The following is a 19604-nucleotide window of genomic DNA, read 5'->3' as shown; positions in this document are numbered from 1 at the left end:
ATTTGTGGATGGACATGTATAAATCAATACATGAATCTGCAGGTAGAACCCCCTTTTAAAGAGCAGTAACCTCAATGCTATACACCTCACACCCCCATGCTCTCCCTACTTCATAACTGAGTGTCATAATTGCTAAATATTTTGCATGTAGTTTTATACTGTATGTGCCCTTATTTGGCATCCATACTTATATCACTCTGTTACTTATTTTGTAAACAAACAAACAAACAAACAAACAGAGCTGCAGTTAAAACTATCTTCATTTGGTGTCTCTATTTTATTTAGCAAACCCCCAGCATACATAACATGACAGCTGCCTCAGTCCAGCAGAGTTTGGTACAAAGTTCATCATTTCAGTGTCCCACATGACATCTGACACGCCTACCATATAACACCCCCCTCCTATAGTATATATCCTCTTTTTACCGTGCTCTGTGACTGCTAGCCTGGAGACTAATCTGTTACCTGTTTAAGAGAGATTTGATACTACATTTATAACTGTCATTAAAAAAAAAAAGTGCATAAAAAAATTCTAATAGTTTCATTTCTAAAGACAAGCAGAGGATTGTAGTAACATGGCTTGCACGCTGAGCAAGGAGACACTGGATATTGAGGTATTGCAAATGCTTTTCATGTTTTCCTTGTATAACAGATGTTTGTGCATATATAATAGATTGTGATATTGGAGCCCATGCTTCTGCAGCTCTCGCTAAGTGCATATTACAGTAACTTGGATCCCTGCTGCTTAGTGGTTTGTGCACTAAATTGGCAGGTGTGAAACCTACTTGGTTTTCTATCCGTGTAAACCGTTCAGAAGGGGGTAGGAAGCTGTGTATCAAAGTTTTGTTTACAAGAAAGGAATGCAAAAGCAACTTTAGATTTGCAAATTAGGAGAAAAATATAGTCACTGCAGTATATAGTGTAGTTGGTTTCTGTATTTTCTTTTTTTCATTGTTTGCTTATGCATTTTTGTGTTTATTTTATTATAAGCCTCTCAGCCAGTTCTATTCATAAACATTAATTTAAACTTATTTTACAGAGCTGATGTGAGCAGTGTTATTTGTTTAAGTAATAATAAATGGTCTTTACTTACACATGTTCAGTAGATATATTATATTTAAACTCCTGAAATACTGTTTTCATTGCAACTAGTTGCTTTAATCATGCAGTTTTTACTATGTGAACTAATTACATTGAAGATTTGCAGTATGTACATTCATGTGCCAATATTGACATAGCTCACCTGGTAATCACAGCTACTTATTTGCAAGTTATTTCTATATGTCATCTCTATTTTATGACTATTATTATTAATGTAGGTCTTTCTTTTTTTTGTTCTATGCTTTTATTGGTTTGTTCGAATTATTTTTGCCTGGTTGCATTCTGCATGTCTGAAGTTGTAGCTGCTCAATTTAACCAAATTGGTTCTTAATTTGGGTACGCACTACAAGAGGCGGAATGGTACAATGTATCGTATGGATTGTATAGTGTGTACGCCTGATTGCGCGTTCATGAGGGTCCAGTGGCATCGCTATGGGGGTGCGGGGGGTGACACCAAAATGCCGGCTTCTCTTTAGTGACAGGAGCTACAGCGTTCCATTCTCCTGCAGCACTCTGCTCCTGTCACAGTGGAAGAACCGACAGTACAGGCACTAGCCTCCAGGGGTAGCCCAGAATCTCTGGGGATGCTGAGCACACCCCCAGAGGGATTTCCCACAAGGCCATGTCCCCTTTATGTTAGGTCATGCCCCTTTTTCGGGCACACATGGGGGATATGGAGTGCGCACAGGGTGTCACCAGACACGGTGAAGCCTCTGCGAGGTTCGTTCATTCATCGTCTGCTCTGCTGCACAGCAGATGGGACGATGCAAAGATTGACGCTATGCTGTAACATGCAGCATGCAACGATACATCATGACGTTGTACGCTGGATCGTGTAGTGTGTATCGTTACATCGCATCGTTCCATCGCTGGGTACCCAGCTGTATGTACAATACAAAGTGCATTCAGCGGCAGGGGCGTATCTACCCATTGGCAAGGATGGCACTCGCCAGGGGCGCTGGCCAAAGGGGGGGGGCGCCGGCCGGTAGTGCCACCAGCAGCCAATGGGTGGACTACCCCAGGGGCTGGAACTAGTCCCTCGGGCCCCAAGTGTAAGGCAGACCGCAGTGAGAGCGGTCTGCCCTACACAGTTACAAACACACAGCCGCCAGTGGCGACTGTCTGTTTGTTATAGCAGCCAGCCAATGAGAGTCAGACAGACTCTCACTGGCTGCTGCGTTGTCCACGGAGAGAGCCGGCTGGAGCTCACTCATGAGCTCAGTCTTCTGGCTCCCTTCGCAGCCGGTGATGGGAGAGACGTCTCTACCATCCCATAGTGCAGAGCGACAGCGGGCCTGGAGGAGTGGACAGCGGCGGTCATCGGCAGCAGCAGGGATCAGGTAAGTTGCTTTTTATTTCTGTGGTTTTTTTTTTCTAGCACAGCACAGGGGGGGCAGAGCGTGGCTACTTGGGGGCACTGTATAGGGAGTGGCCGCTACTGGGGTCATGTTATAGGGGGATGGATGCTACTGGGGGCACTGTATTGTGGGGGCCACTGCTGGGAGCATGTTGGGGGGGATGGCCGCTACTGGGGACACTGTATTGTGGGGGCTGCTACTGGGGGCACGTTGGGGGGGATGGCTGCTACTGGGGGCACTGTATTGCGGGAGCCGCTACTGGGGGCACGTTATGGGGGGATGGCTGCTACTGGGGGCACTGTATTGGGGGGACTACTACTGGGGGCACTGTATAGGAGGGACTACTACTGGGAGCACTGTATAGGTGGACTACTACTGGGAGCACTGTATAGGATGACTACTACTGTGGGCACTGCATAGGGTGGACTACTACTGGGGGCACTGCATAGAGGGGACTACTACTGGGGGCACTGCATAGGGTGGACTACTACTGGGGGCACTTCCTGAAATGATGGGGGCGCCAGTCCATTACCTTGCCAGGGGCGCTCGGATCCCTAGATACACCCCTGTTCAGCGGCATCAAAAAAACAGCTAAAACACACCTCAAAATAAGAAATCTTGTTACCTTTGGAAAGAAGGTGGTCGGTACACAACAGCTTTTGATGTCAATGTTTTAGTGACTGATCAACACCTCATAATGTTGTGTTTGCTTGCATTGTACTGTAAGCAATCCAGTTTAGACATAGACCAGTTTATTTTTTATAGGGAGCTATAGTCCATATTCTAAGGTGCATTTCAGATGACTGCACCTTACATTAATGGAATACAATGCATGTAACTAGCTTGTGTCAGAGTTACGATGTCAGTCATTTAAACCAATGTACATAAAAATTATAGCGAACTATGTTAAGTAACCCTACAAAGCATCAGGGACTTTAATTTTCCAAATTAATTTTCCGTCTGTTCGTATTCGAATTAGCCCAAAGATTAAAGTCCAAAATGGGCTGTTTTTAATTTTTTTGTAACACTTTTTTATGACTTAAGGGCCTATATATCAATCTGTTTTTTACATAAAATGATGCAGAAACTGCAGTTTCTGAATAATTTAATTTATCGTAGCTATGTACTAATGGCACAATGGAGGAAATTTCCCAGAAATCTCAGGCAAAGTGCTAATTAGCGCTGCAGGTCGCAGTCCCCATTATTCTCAATGGGGACTAGATCTGAGCTCTGTGTACTAAACTCCAAAAAGCGAAGATGATTTAAACTATTGTAAGTAGGGGTGAGCGGGTTCGGATTTCTGAAATCCGAACCCCCCCGAGCCCCCCCGATCCGAGTCCGATCCGAGTCAGGCTCGACTTTTCCCGCCTGACTCGGATTCTGAAATCGAGGCAAAACGTCATCTTCCCGCCTTCCGAGTCTCGCGGGTTTTGGATCCTATATAAGGTACCCACGTCGGCGCCATTTTCTCACTCGGCTGTGGACAGTGAAGAGGGAGGGTGGGAGTTAGGGCTGTGTAGTGTAGTGTAGTGTAGTGTAGTGCTGCTGTTGTCCACTACTTCAAAGTCCATAGGGGCTGGCTGTGTTGTGCTGTGCTGCTGTTGTTAATAGGGGCTGTGTCCACTACTTCAAAGTCCATAGGGGCTGGCTGGACTGTGTTGTGCAGTCAGTTCTCCATAGGGGCTGTGTCCACTCCAAAGTCCTGTGCAGTGTCCCAGTCCTAAAGAGGTGCTGTAGTGTTGTCCAGGGGGTGCTCTGTCCATCAGGGGTGCTCCCCCCAAGTGCTAAAAATATAATATATTTTCTGTGTTTGTGAATTGTGTGCGCAGTAGCCGCACGTGCATCAACAAAGTAGTGCCAAGCGTGCGCCTGTGTCATAAGTAAAGGGCCGGCTGGCTTGACCGTTAAGGGTGCTGTAACCCCCGAAAGTACACTCCAGTCCAAACCAAAAAAAAAATTATTTTCTGTGTTTGTGAATTGTGTGCGCAGTAGCCGCACGTGCATCAACAAAGTAGTGCCAAGCGTGCGCCTGTGTCATAAGTAAAGGGCCGGCTGGCTTGACCGTTAAGGGTGCTGTAACCCCCGAAAGTACACTCCAGTCCAAACCAAAAAAAAATTATTTTCTGTGTTTGTGAATTGTGTGCGCAGTAGCCGCACGTGCATCAACAAAGTAGTGCCAAGCGTGCGCCTGTGTCATAAGTAAAGGGCCGGCTGGCTTGACCGTTAAGGGTGCTGTAACCCCCGAAAGTACACTCCAGTCCAAACCAAAAAAAAAATTATTTTCTGTGTTTGTGAATTGTGTGCGCAGTAGCCGCACGTGCATCAACAAAGTAGTGCCAAGCGTGCACCTGTGTCATAAGTAAAGGGCCGGCTGGCTTGACCGTTAAGGGTGCTGTAACCCCCGAAAGTACACTCCAGTCCAAACCAAAAAAAAAATTATTTTCTGTGTTTGTGAATTGTGTGCGCAGTAGCCGCACGTGCATCAACAAAGTAGTGCCAAGCGTGCGCCTGTGTCATAAGTAAAGGGCCGGCTGGCTTGACCGTTAAAGGGTGCTGTAACCCCCAAAGTACACTCCAGTCCAAACCAAAAAAAAAATTATTTTCTGTGTTTGTGAATTGTGTGCGCAGTAGCCGCACGTGCATCAACAAAGTAGTGCCAAGCGTGCGCCTGTGTCATAAGTAAAGGGCCGGCTGGCTTGACCGTTAAAGGGTGCTGTAACCCCCGAAAGTACACTCCAGTCCAAACCAAAAAAAAATTATTTTCTGTGTTTGTGAATTGTGTGCGCAGTAGCCGCACGTGCATCAACAAAGTAGTGCCAAGCGTGCACCTGTGTCATAAGTAAAGGGCCGGCTGGCTTGACCGTTAAGGGTGCTGTAACCCCCGAAAGTACACTCCAGTCCAAACCAAAAAAAAAATTATTTTCTGTGTTTGTGAATTGTGTGCGCAGTAGCCGCACGTGCATCAACAAAGTAGTGCCAAGCGTGCGCCTGTGTCATAAGTAAAGGGCCGGCTGGCTTGACCGTTAAAGGGTGCTGTAACCCCCAAAGTACACTCCAGTCCAAACCAAAAAAAAAATTATTTTCTGTGTTTGTGAATTGTGTGCGCAGTAGCCGCACGTGCATCAACAAAGTAGTGCCAAGCGTGCGCCTGTGTCATAAGTAAAGGGCCGGCTGGCTTGACCGTTAAAGGGTGCTGTAACCCCCGAAAGTACACTCCAGTCCAAACCAAAAAAAAATTATTTTCTGTGTTTGTGAATTGTGTGCGCAGTAGCCGCACGTGCATCAACAAATTAGTGCCAAGCGTGCGCCTGTGTCATAAGTAAAGGGCCGGCTGGCTTGACCGTTAAGGGTGCTGTAACCCCCGAAAGTACACTCCAGTCCAAACCAAAAAAAAAATTATTTTCTGTGTTTGTGAATTGTGTGCGCAGTAGCCGCACGTGCATCAACAAAGTAGTGCCAAGCGTGCGCCTGTGTCATAAGTAAAGGGCCGGCTGGCTTGACCGTTAAAGGGTGCTGTAACCCCCGAAAGTACACTCCAGTCCAAACCAAAAAAAAAATTATTTTCTGTGTTTGTGAATTGTGTGCGCAGTAGCCGCACGTGCATCAACAAAGTAGTGCCAAGCGTGCGCCTGTGTCATAAGTAAAGGGCCGGCTGGCTTGACCGTTAAGGGTGCTGTAACCCCCGAAAGTACACTCCAGTCCAAACCAAAAAAAAAATTATTTTCTGTGTTTGTGAATTGTGTGCGCAGTAGCCGCACGTGCATCAACAAAGTAGTGCCAAGCGTGCGCCTGTGTCATAAGTAAAGGGCCGGCTGGCTTGACCGTTAAAGGGTGCTGTAACCCCCAAAGTACACTCCAGTCCAAACCAAAAAAAAAATTATTTTCTGTGTTTGTGAATTGTGTGCGCAGTAGCCGCACGTGCATCAACAAAGTAGTGCCAAGCGTGCGCCTGTGTCATAAGTAAAGGGCCGGCTGGCTTGACCGTTAAAGGGTGCTGTAACCCCCGAAAGTACACTCCAGTCCAAACCAAAAAAAAATTATTTTCTGTGTTTGTGAATTGTGTGCGCAGTAGCCGCACGTGCATCAACAAAGTAGTGCCAAGCGTGCGCCTGTGTCATAAGTAAAGGGCCGGCTGGCTTGACCGTTAAGGGTGCTGTAACCCCCGAAAGTACACTCCAGTCCAAACCAAAAAAAAAATTATTTTCTGTGTTTGTGAATTGTGTGCGCAGTAGCCGCACGTGCATCAACAAAGTAGTGCCAAGCGTGCGCCTGTGTCATAAGTAAAGGGCCGGCTGGCTTGACCGTTAAAGGGTGCTGTAACCCCCGAAAGTACACTCCAGTCCAAACCAAAAAAAAATTATTTTCTGTGTTTGTGAATTGTGTGCGCAGTAGCCGCACGTGCATCAACAAAGTAGTGCCAAGCGTGCGCCTGTGTCATAAGTAAAGGGCCGGCTGGCTTGACCGTTAAAGGGTGCTGTAACCCACAAAGTACACTCCAGTCCAAACCCAAAAAAAAATTATTTTCTGTGTTTAGCCGCACGTATATATCAAATCGATATAACATAAATGGAGGACCAAACTTTCTCCGATAAAAATAAAATAGAGAAAGATCAAGAACCACTTCCTCCTAGTGCTGAAGCTGCTGCCACTAGTCATGACATAGACGATAACATGCCATCAACGTCGTCTGCCAAGGCCGATGCCCAATGTCATAGTAGAGGGCACATACAATCCCAAATGGCAAAGTTCAGGAAAATGACCTTGAAAAAGACATTTAAATCAGCTGAAGAGAAACGTAAACTTGCCAATATGCCATTTACGACACGGAGTGGCAAGGAACGGCTAAGGTCGATCCCTAGTATGTTCATGACTAGTGGTTCAGCTTCACATGACGATGGAAGCCCTCCTCCCACTAAAAAAATCAAAAGAGTTAAGCTGGCAAAAGCACAGCGAAGAACTGTGTTTTCTAAGAAGATATCACAAATCCCCAAGGAGAGTCCAAGTGTGGTGGTGGTTGCGATGCCTGACCTTCCCAGCACTGGACGGGAAGAGGTGGCTCTTTCCACCATTTGCACGCCCCCTGCAAGTGCTGAAAGGAGCACCCACAGTCCACTTGCTGATATGCAAATTGAAGATGTCACTGTTGAAGTACAACAGGATGAGGATACTGGTGTAGCTGGCGCTGAGGAGGAAGTTGGCGAGGAGGATTCTGATGGTGATGTGGTTTGTTTAAATCAGGCTCCGGGGGAGACAGTTGTTGTCCGTGGGATGAAAAAGCCCATCACGGTCATGCCTGGGCAGAAGACCAAACATTCCACCTCTTTGGTCTGGCAATATTTCTATCCAAATCCGGACAACAACTGTCTTGCCATATGTACCATATGTAAAGGTGAAATAAGTAGGGGTAGGGACGTCAACCACCTAGGAACATCCTCCCTTATACGGCACCTGCAGCGCGTTCATAAAAAGTTACTGTCAAGTTCAGAAACTTTGGCTAAGACCGTAAGCAGTCCAGGGACACCTAAATCCCGTTGTCCTGTTGTATCCAAGCGCCTGCAAACCACACCGTCAACTCCCTCCTCGTCAATTTCCTCCTTAGTTAGGATCGGAAGTAGTCCTGCAGGCCATGTCACTGGCATGACTGACTCTCCTATCCGGGATTCCTCCGGAGGATCCTGCATTGCTACGCCTACTGCTGCCGCTGCTGCTGTTGCTGCTGCTGGGAGTCGTTCATCATCCCAGAGAGGAAGTAGGAACACCACTACTTTTACTAAACAATTGACCCTCCAACAGTCCTTAGCGAGGAGGATGAAGTACGACAGCAGTCATCCTGAAGCAAAACGTATAACTGAGGCCTTGACTGCTATGTTGGTGTTAGACGTGTGTCCGGTATCCGCCATTAGTGCAGTGGGATTTAGACAATTGATGGAGGTAGTGTGTCCCCGGTTCCAAATCCCGTCTAGATTCCACTTCACTAGGCAGGCGATACCGAGACTGTTCAGAAACGTCAGAAAAAGTGTCCTCAGTGTCCTGAAAAATGCCGTTGTACACAATGTCCACTTAACCACGGACATGTGGACAAGTGGAACAGGGCAGACTAAGGACTATATGACTGTGACAGCCCACTGGGTAGATGTATCACCTTACGCAGCAACAGCAGCAGCGTCACCAGTAGCAGCATCTCAGAAATGCCAGCTCGTTACAAGGCAGGCTACGCTGTGTATCACCGGTTTCAGTAAGAGGCACACCGCCGACAACCTCTTAGAGAAACTGAGGGAAATCATCGCCCAGTGGCTTACCCCACTTAGACTCTCCTGGGGATTTGTGATATCTGACAACGCCACCAATATTGTGCGGGCATTACATCTGGGCAAATTCCAGCACGTCCCATGTTTTGCTCACACAATAAACTTGGTGGTGCAGAATTTTCTGAAAAGCGACAGGGGCGTGCAGGAGACGCTTTGGGTGGCCCGAAAAATTTCTGGCCACTTTCGCCATTCAGCGACTGCGTGCCGAAGACTGGAGCGCCAGCAAACACTCTTGAACCTGCCCCGCCATCACCTGAAGCAAGAGGTTGTGACGCGGTGGAACTCAACCCTCTATATGCTTCAGAGGATGGAGGAGCAGCAAAAGGCCATACAAGCCTATACATCCACCTATGACATAGGCAAAGGAGGGGGTATGCACCTGACTCAAGCGCAGTGGAGAATGATTTCCGTGTTGTGCAAGGTTCTCCAGCCCTTCGAACTTGCCACACGTGAAGTCAGTTCAGACACTGCCAGCTTGAGTCAGGTCATTCCCCTCATCAGGCTTTTGCAGAAGCAGCTGGAGAAAGTGAAGGAGGAGCTAAGACGGAGCGATTCCGCTCGGCATGTGGGACTTGTGGATGAAGCCCTTCATTCGCTTTGCCAGGATTCCAGGGTGGTCAATCTGTTGAAATCAGACCACTACGTTTTGGCCACCGTGCTCGATCCTAGGTTTAAAGCCTATGTGGTGTCTCTCTTTCCGGCCGACACAAGCCTGCAGAGGTGCAAAGACCTGCTGGTGAACACACTGTCAGCTGAAGCGGAACGTGACACGTCAACGGCTCCTTCTTCATTTTCTCCTGCAACTGGGGCTGCCAGGAAAAAACTTAGGTATCCTAAGCAACCCGCTGGCGGTGATGCAGGGCAGGCAGGACCAAGTTTGGACATCTGGTCCGGACTGAAGGACCTGGCAACAATTTCTGACATGTCTACTGTCACTGCATATGATACTGTCACCATTGACAGAATGGTGGAGGATTACATCGGTGACAGCATCCAAGTAGGCATGGCAGACAGTCCATACCTGTACTGGCAGGAAAAAGAGGCAATTTGGAGGCCCCTGTACAAACTGGCTCTATTTTACCTGAGTTGCCCCCCCTCCAGTGTGTACTCCGAAAGAGTGTTTAGTGCAGCCGGGAACCTTGTCAGCGAAAGGCGTAGGAGGTTGCTTCCACAGAATGTGGAGAAGATGATGTTCATCAAAATGAATTATCAGCTCTTCCAGGGAGACCAGCCTCCAGAAGGTACAGAGGGACCTGTGGTGGTGGATTCAAGTGGGGACGAGTTAATACTTTGTGAGGATGAGGATGTACACACTGAAGAGGGTGAGGAATCGGTGGATGAGGAGGATGAGGATGACATCTTGCCTCCATAGAGCCAGTTTGTGCAGGGACACATTAATTGCCAGCTTGTTTTGTGGGGGCCCAAACGAACCAATCATTTCAGCCACAGTTGTGTGGCAGACCCTGGCGCTGAAATGATTGGTTTGTTAAAGTGTGCATGTCCTGTTTATACAACATAAGGGTGGGTGGGAGGGCCCAAGGACAATTCCATCTTGCACCTCTTTTTTTTCTTTGCATTATGTACAGTTTGGGGCCTAGTTTTTCAAACTGCCATCCTGTCTGCCACTGCAGTTTCACGCCTAGATGGGTCACGTGTTTGTGCCGCCCACTCGTGTCGCTTAGCATAGTCATCCAGCTACCTCGGTGCAACGTTTTGGACATAAAAACACTATTGTGAGGTGTGAGGTGTTCAGAATAGACTGGAAATGAGTGGAAATTAAGGTTATTGAGGTTAATAATAGCATAGGAGCAGAAAAACCTACAAATTCTGTGATTTTAGCTGTTTTTATGCTTTTTTAAAAAAAAATACAGATCCAAAACACAAAACCCAGAACCCAAAACACGGAAGGGTGGTTTTGGCAAAACCAATCCAGATCCAAAACACGAAGAAAGATCCAGATCCAAAACCAAAACACAAAACACGAAAAGTGGCCGGTGCACACCCCTAATTGTAAGCCTATGGAGGTTCCAAGGGCAGGATCTCCCCCGCAGCCCACGGCCAGCTTAGTCAGAGTGTGTTCAAACTTGCTCGTTATGCAGTGTGAACAGGTAACCCGGGTCGATGCGTCCTATGTCCCGTTCTTTGCATAGGAAGAACTTGTGCATGGAGATGAGATTATCTACAAGTGCCAGCTCCACATGTGATACTGATGGCGTCATCGACCGGGCATTAGGGTCGTGCCGCCTGTCTGTATGGGGCCTCAGCCGGGTCGCACCCAGGATGGATCCATGAACATAATCCCGGGTGCGACCCGTAAGTCTAATGGAAAAGCTGTATAAGTTTATTAATTTATTAACTGTAAACCTGTGGTAGCTCCACTTCAGATAAATCATAAGTAATTAATCTTGTTGTTTCTGATAGAGATGACCTACAGTAGGTCAGTAAACGTAGAAGCGATATCCTTTCGTTTGACAGGACAGTGCAGCTGATGTTCCAAAGTTTTAGGAGATGACAATTAGAGGGTAGTGCATGTAAAATACACACAGACATCTTAAATCCGACACTCACACTTATGATAATAACCTGCCCTGGTGCCAGGTTTTAAGGATGTTCATGCTAAATCCCAGATGGTTAAATCAAATTGACTAAGTTGCTAATTATGTCACCTGTGCTCAAGCATGGATATCCTTAAAACCTGTACTGTAATGGTGGAGTTTTGCAACCTCTTCACTATCTAATGAAAACTATTTGACCTCTTTCCCAAGGCCTATTTCTTGTGAACTGTGGAAAGATCTATTCTAAAATTTTCACAAGTTCCCTAGGTTCGACCCCAATCAACACTAAACTCGCATAGGATAATGAATATTCTGCGCCTCCCCACCTTGGTGTGTGATTAATGCTTGTGTAAATGCTGCCACTATAGGATAGGTTAAAACCGATATTTCCAACTGTTTTGTATAAAATAAAAAATATAATAATTCTGGCGCGATTGTTTAAAATACCAAAAGTGTCTGAAATAGGGTTCATATAATATGTAAGAATTTAATAAAACATGAAACCTATATCATATATAACATATAAAGATATATACGATAATACAATCTATTAATGGTATTGCATCAAATGATAAGTGTGCACATATATATAGGTAGGCTGCAATTCAGGTATCATAAAATCAATTTTTTCCATAAAAAATAAACTGTTTAAATGAAGCAACCGTTATTTGGTATCTTTAGTCTTCGGTACCCATATTGTGGATCTTTAAATTGCATCAGATGTCAATGGTCTGGCAGGTACCCTTGTATGCTGTATGCACGCTGCCTATGCTGGTTGAGAGGAGCAGGATAATCACCTGCCTGGCAGTGTATGCCGTATACTCACGGCTCTTGCCATTTTGTCAGAGTCCGCTGTTACAGCCTTGCGGTTTCCTGAGAATGCGTGCCTGAGCCGCTTCCATGTCCGTCACTCTGTCCATCACTAATTTCTGCTTATGGGTAATGGAAATTCCAAGTGGTTCAGGCTTCGCGGCTGACGTGGTGTGTGTGTTTGTGTATGTGGGGGGTGTACCTACGCGTTTCTCCCAATCAGGGCTTCGTCAAGGCACGTAAATGAAGAAACAACACTCAGGTGCTTCTGTAACTAATCAATAGTACTGCAAGAGATATACTCCAAGTAGGCAGGCTGTCTGCTAAGATGGAGTTTAAGACAAAAGGTGGGAGCGCAGTGCTACTAGCAGGACTGTACAGATAGATTTAATTATACTTTCAAAACTGTATTTTAAAAACGTAATAAATATCAGTAGAGCAGAGATCATAAAATAGACATAAAGACATGTGCAAACATAAATCCAAATTAATATTATGGATCAGTAGGATGTAGCCGCATGTAAAAAATCATAATCAGCAAAAGTAACGATCTCAGTCTCATTGTGACAACGTAACCAAGTAGTATGTAACCTTGATAGAAGGTATCTTTTAATTGAGAAGGTATGTAAAACTCCTGAATCAATGCAACAAAATCCAACAGATGCTAATTAAAAATAATTGGACTGAAGTATCTCCAAGGGCATTCCAATTGTTAAGGTACCTAGGTACAATCCAAACCGTTAGTTGGTAATAATAGTAGCCACTTGCACTACAAAAAACTGCTATGGTATAGATATAGAATCAATCTGCATCACAGTAATAATAGGAGATTTTCCAAGCGCAGGAAAAGACACAATTTTGTTTTAAATAGACAGTACTCACTAAGTCTGTCAGTGTTTAGCATCTACCTTGAGTAGATAATCCAGATTGCTGGGGCCGGTAAATAATAGAGACTAATTTGGTTGTCTAGGTGTGTGGAGTATGGCCTCCGGGGGTGGACGGACCCCCAAGGACAATGGACGCCCAAGGAAATGTATCAAGAGTGCATGCGTTTGTATCTGCCGGAGGATGAGCCAGTGCCTGGGTCAATGTGCACCCAGGCAGGTGGATCGAGTCCGGCGGTGAGCGGTGCAAGTTGGCAGTAAGAGTTTGAATAGTGCAGCAAGCTTCCTCTGATGTCACAAGGGGTGTGTCTCTAACACGTTTCTCGGCACTAAGCCGTTTCCTCAAAGCTGTAATCTCCTGTTGCTGGGTCCCTTCCTGGGCAGCCAATCACAGTTGATCATTGTATCCATTCACTAAACTGTACACATTCAGGCTGTAATTAAATCCTGGGAAGCAGGAGAATTAAACACACACATAATCAAAAAATCCATAATGATCAATGGATTAATTTAAAAAATAAATGAACCTTCAGGAAGAAACAAGAGGAATATACATGAATTAAAAAAGGAGAACACAATTATACTTAAAATTAGTATTAAGCTAAAAAAAACAAAAATTTCTAGATGAAAAATAAATTATCAATTAAAAATTAGAAGTAAAAACCAAATGAATTCTAATATAGATGAAAGGTCTACATATGTGAATATTATTTAAAAATTATAATTTGAGTCATAGGAAATATGTAAATAATTGCTATGTACGTATTAAGAAGAAGGGGGGAGAAAAAAGAAGGGATGGGGGAGGAAACGGAATGAGGAGTGGACCCCTAAGATACCTTGATTACTAAGGAAAGACTGTGGGAGGCCTATTAAATTGTACTAGGTATAAAGGGAAGCATGTATGTGGGTACCCAGGAGGATAACACACTACCTCCAGGGACCTGGAGTCTAGCAGGAGGTCATGGAACACAGACATACAAATAGATACAAAAGAAGGAGGGCATGCCAAGAGTGAGGTTATGATAGTTCCAGATGGACCAGGGCTAAATATTGTTGAGCTCAATGATCGTATCATTCAGACCAGTGGGAGCTAAGGTATTCAATTTAAAGATCAAAAATGCCTCCTTTTTGCAGAGACGCTGGAATCTATCCCCTCTTCTCTACGTGGATTTTATCTGGTCAATGGCCATTACTTTCAGATTATCTAAACAACCTTCAGGGCAGGAGGGAAAATGTCGAGGTACACTGTAGTTTGTTAGCTTCTTATGAATTCCCCGTCTATGTTCTAAAAGCCAAGTATTCAATGTACGGGTTGTCCGACCAACTTATTGTATCCCGCAACCACATTGTAATACATAGATTACATATGTGGACTTACAGTTCATAAAGCTCTCGATTGTAAATGTTTCTCCACTAGAGTAGGATGTGACACCAGTGCTTCTGTGGTCAGCACGTTGGCATGTAAGGCAACGATTAGTGCCACATTTAAAAAATCTTTTGGTTTTGCTGTTAGCTCCGTATTGTTAGTAGTAGTATTCTTAATTCCACACCTAAGAGGGCTGGGTGCTAATTTCTGTTTTAATGTATGCGACCTTCTAAAAACTACCCTAGAGGCTTCGGAAACCACAGGAGCCAAAGTCTGTCCATCTTTAGTAAAGAGGAATTTTTTGTTATAATTTTCTTTATTTCATGTGCTGATGAACTATGTTGGGTTATGAAAGAACGTTCTTCTTCATTGGAACCCGACGAGTATAATGAGCAGGATGAAGAACTCATTCTATTTTTGGGGACCAAAAGAATACTTCTGTCCTTCTGTTTAGCTTGATCAAGCACTTTATGTAAGATAGAGCGTGGATATCCCTGATCAAGAAAGGCAAGATACATGGTGTGTGACTGTTGGTCGAACATCTCTTTGTTGGAGCAGTTCCTCTGCAACCGGAGGAACTGTCCCTTCAGTATGTGGTTCTTCCAGCTCTGAAGGTGACAGCTGTCATAATTGAAGTATTTATTACAATCTACTATATAAGTAGAAGTACTCAACAAATTAACCTCTACCGAAACAGTAATGTCCAAATAATTTATACTTTGTGCACTAAACGAACACGTGAATTTCAAACCAAAATCATTATTGTTTAAGTGATCAATTAATTTTCCGCCCGAAGGTGCATCCCCATCTCAAACAAAAAACAGATCATCTATATACCTGCCATTCTTTGACATAATTTCTGTCTCGCACCCCCACTATCTTTTGTTGAGATTAAGTTTGTGGGTGGCAGAGGTAGAGGGATCCAGAGGCAGTGTAGGGGTCACAATAGGAGTGGAGATGAGAATGGGAGCAGGGACAGGAGTTACGACCATCGGTAACCTGCAACCCCATGGAGCCAGAAGCGGCAACAGTCAAGTTGCCTTTTTAATTACGGCTACTTTAAAACATCTCGCATGGGACACGCTGATGCTTGAAGTCTGCAGCCTATTGCAAATACTTCTAAGTATCTTATGAATGCTGTTAATGCAGAGGTCTTAATCTTTAATTCATGTGACCATGTACTTACTGGTTCACAACTTAACATGTGTAAAGCCTGTTGTGTTATAAACATTTTATGAAGTCCTTTAAATAAGCGCTAATCTGTCAGTGGGTAAGAGTGTTATCATAGGGTTTAATAACCTTTAATTACCTGGCTTTTGCAGGTAATTAAAGATGCCTTGGCTGCATGTAATACTCTGATGTAAATAGATGATTTTACCACACTATTAGAATATTTGAGGGCAGTTTCTAGACTTTGCATCTTCTCATAGGGGGAAAACTTTCTACTAATCATTTATCTAGCAGCTTCTAGAAGATACTACTGTAGCTAAAACCTGATTGGATGCTATGGGCAACAAACAACACAACTTTTAAAAACCCACACTTTAGTAAATATACCCCTAGGATACCGCTCTGAAGCTAAATTAGCTGTATGCATGCAAAGCATATGAGGCTATTCTGGAGTGAAATCGGGGGATGCACAGCGGAAAATGGGACGAAGTCCTGACTGCATCAGATAATTTCCAAAAATCAGGACAGTTGGCAGTGCGTGTTGTTCTCTCTTGCAGCTTTCACAACCTGCTGCAGCTGGTGTCTTATGCTCAGTTACCGCTTTGCAAGCTCCCGGAATGTTAGGGCTCTGTTTGGAAATGTAATTTATTATATGTACCTCCTGGGAAGAGGCCAATTGAACATGCCCCGAAATACCGTAGCATTCACATTTAATCATACTTACTGACATTCTGGCAGTCCCCACTGTTCGGCTAAAATATGTTGACATTCCGAATGTCGACATTTCATAACACCCATAGGACAGAACCACTCCACTCTCATGTATACATATAGATTATCAAAAACTGTATGTAATGTCTAATGTTTGCCATACAGAAATTTGGGCATAAGTGTGATCTACTGTTAAAAATAAGTACTGTATATCTGATAAAGAATACAGAGATAACTTGTGATACCTTGTGATACCTCGACACGCAAATTATTTTGACTCTAAGTTGTCTCAGGCCTAAAGGATATATAATTTTTTTTTTAAATGAACACTTCCTAATTAAGGGCCTGATTCAGCAAAAAACGCAGTTGCTTATATGCACGCTATCGGCTGATTGTTGCGTTTTGTGCATGCGTATGCATCGCAGTGTGCGTGTGAGAACTAGCCACTGCGATCGCAGAGGATACACAGACCAGTTTAATGATAATAACCCTGACTCCTCCTCTTTTCTATGCTGGCACCACTCCTTTCTACTCCCAACTCCTCCCCTTTTAAAGCTGTTTTTTTTTTTTTTTTTAGCTTGATGGTCACATGGATTATTCCAATTTCTATATTTCTTATTTGGGAGCACCTATGTATACAAGCTCTTGGTGTGAATTCTCATTTAACTCCAACGCTACAATGAATGACATCTTTTGCTTGGAATTCACACAGAAATGTGTGAGTGTGTGCCCTCCATGCTTCCCCCTCAGTTAGCGATGCCAGAAGGATCAGTACAGTACAGTATAGTGGTGACTGCGAGGTGTGACGCCACCCAGTATTCCTGAAGACTCATTCTGTGCCTCACACACTGCCAGACGTCAAGCCCTCCACAGTGTATGACACACACACACACATACAGTATATATACCTATATAAACACACACACATATACAGTGTGTATATGTGTGTGTGTGTGTGTGTATATATATATATATATATATATTATATATATATTAGCACACACATATATTACATAGGTACATACATACACACACACACACACACACACACACACACACACACACACTTACGAAGGAACATACATACATATACACCCACACACTAACATAGGAACATACATACACACCCACACGTAGGCACACACATACACACCCACACTTACATAGGCACACACATACACACTCACACTTGCATAGGAACATACATACCCACACACTTACAAAAGCACACACATACACACCCCCACTTATATAAATTTGTATATATGTTCACAGACACACTTTAACTTACTTTGGGATCCTATCCTGACATGCTGCAGCAGGTTGTTGATGGGGGCGGGGCCGAGCAGTTTCCATAGTTCGGCTCCGTCCCCACAGCATAATTCCGCAATATGCGGATCTGTGGGAGTAGATGATACCAAAATGATGCAATTCTCATAGATTCTGATTATTTTGACTACGTCCCCTAACCATAGACCTGCAAATGGCGGCATAATGATGCAAGGAGGCAAGGCTATGACCACTATAGGTAAAAAAAACATTTGGTCTTTCAGGGGGGGTTCTGTATACTGACTGGTGTGCTACTGGCTGCACCCGGGTTAATAGTAATACACAGGGCAGAGGGCGAAGGATGGAAGTCATGATAGAAGAGACTGTCCTCTATTATCTGCTATTATGCCGCTGCTGCTTCTCTGACAACTGTAATCCCTGTGACGGTGACCTAGTCAGGTGGAGTGCCATGAGCAGGAGGGGGAGGACCAGAGTGGGAGGCGGGCCCATCAGCCAGCAGCACTGCCACTGTTTGTTATCCTACCTGGATGAAGATGCTGCACAGTGACTGGGGGAGTTTTTGGTGTTACTGACTCCCGAGGCCCAGAGCCAGAGCAGAGAGGCAAAGACTCTAGGGGGGGAAGGCGATCGCTCCAATCGCCCCCTCCCCTCCCCCAATTCCTGAGTGGAGGTCTGACCTGCCTTAACTACGTGTATGGGTCCGATTTTACCGGTTATTTTGCTATGTTGGCCAAGTAAACGGATGTGAGTAAGGGAAAGTGGGAGACCTTATGTCAGGCTGCGATCGCATTGCGAATACAAACATTTACATGTCACCGCTGATATTAGCAACTGTGTTGCGACCATATAAGCAGAATAGCGATCCATGCTGAATCAGGCCCTAAGTTCAGATCAATCCCTATAGAATCTGTTATACTATCTACATCCAGACATCATTACATTTTGTAAATCACCATAACTATATCTTGTTTTAACACTCCAGTTTCCATTACTATCCTTAATATCCAAAGCTTGTTGACAACACAGCGCAGGTGAAGTTAGCAGCTATGTTGAACGAAGGTAATCATGGTATCTAGACTAGATCATTGTGGAACATGCAGCTGACCTACAAGCATTCTGTCATTGCAATTAGCATACATAATGAATTGTGAAAATTAGAATATGGAGTGTTTTTTAAGGACAGCCTACGACCCTGGCATTTCGCCCTTAGCAAAAAAAATTAAAAAACCAGAACTTGATAAGAATTTAGCCATTCATTTACATAGAAATCACTGTATCTGCATACTTAACAGACTTTTTCTATGCCTGTGGGATTTTAGATCTAATTAGGGTGTACGGTGTGCTGCATTCCTAATCCTATATTGGTATGCAGATTTTACTATTTAATTTTTTATTGATATCACAAGAAATGTGATTTAGGAGTTTACTGAGCAGTAAAGGGTGGGAGTATAACACTTCAATGTTAAACAAAACCTAGAGCTAGATATTTCATTATGTTGCTTTTAGTGAAATAAACCTAACCACATTTTAAGATTTTTAATAATGTTGTTAAAAAAGTAAGAACATGAAGGTGTTTAATGGTACATAATGTAGGTAAGTTACATTCGGAGAAAGTAGAGTCTCTGGCCCTCAATTTTAGCATCAGTGCAGTAATGTCAATGTTGAGATAACAATGGAGCAATCTTTCTATCATCTCAATTCCATATTTGTCAGCTGGGTTTAATTATAGTTTTTAGGATAATACTACAGGGAGTTTGGAAAGTCCCTCCGCAGTGACTGTGTGATGACAGTACAAAATTGAAATAGGGGAGCCACAGCAACTGGCAGTGAGTCCTGGCCGGTGATTTTTGGCAGCGTTTGGGTGGCAGTTGGTGTGGCTCCCCTATTTGAATTTTGGACTGTGCTGCAGCTCCACCTATGGAGCCGCCACTCTCTGTCACACACTTAGCATACAGCATACTTGCCTACTTTGCAGAACTCCTCCGCGAGCAGCCCAGAGAGGAGAATCTGAAAACATCTTCAGGGGGACGGGGCCGGACATTAGGCCTTGC

At 44.4% G+C, this 19604-nt stretch overlaps 1 protein-coding gene across 2 annotated transcripts in view; it reads left to right on the top strand.

The window, feature by feature from the left end:
- Window positions 1-447: 447 nt before the first annotated feature.
- The window catches only part of DPYD (dihydropyrimidine dehydrogenase), a 1460234-nt gene continuing 1441077 nt past the window's right edge, over window positions 448-19604 (top strand). For both annotated transcript variants that reach the window (XM_088479173.1, XM_088479172.1), the window contains exon 1: window positions 448-614. In XM_088479173.1, coding sequence (XP_088335299.1) covers window positions 576-614 — 39 coding nt within the window. In that variant the 5' untranslated portion in view covers window positions 448-575. The remainder of the gene's footprint in view (window positions 615-19604) is intronic.

This window comes from Taudactylus pleione, unplaced genomic scaffold (genome assembly GCF_031769625.1).
Source record: "Taudactylus pleione unplaced genomic scaffold, aTauple2 ptg000228l, whole genome shotgun sequence".
In the NCBI taxonomy this organism is placed as follows: Eukaryota; Metazoa; Chordata; class Amphibia; order Anura; family Myobatrachidae; genus Taudactylus; species Taudactylus pleione.
This window is presented reverse-complemented; position numbering and strand designations above follow the sequence as displayed.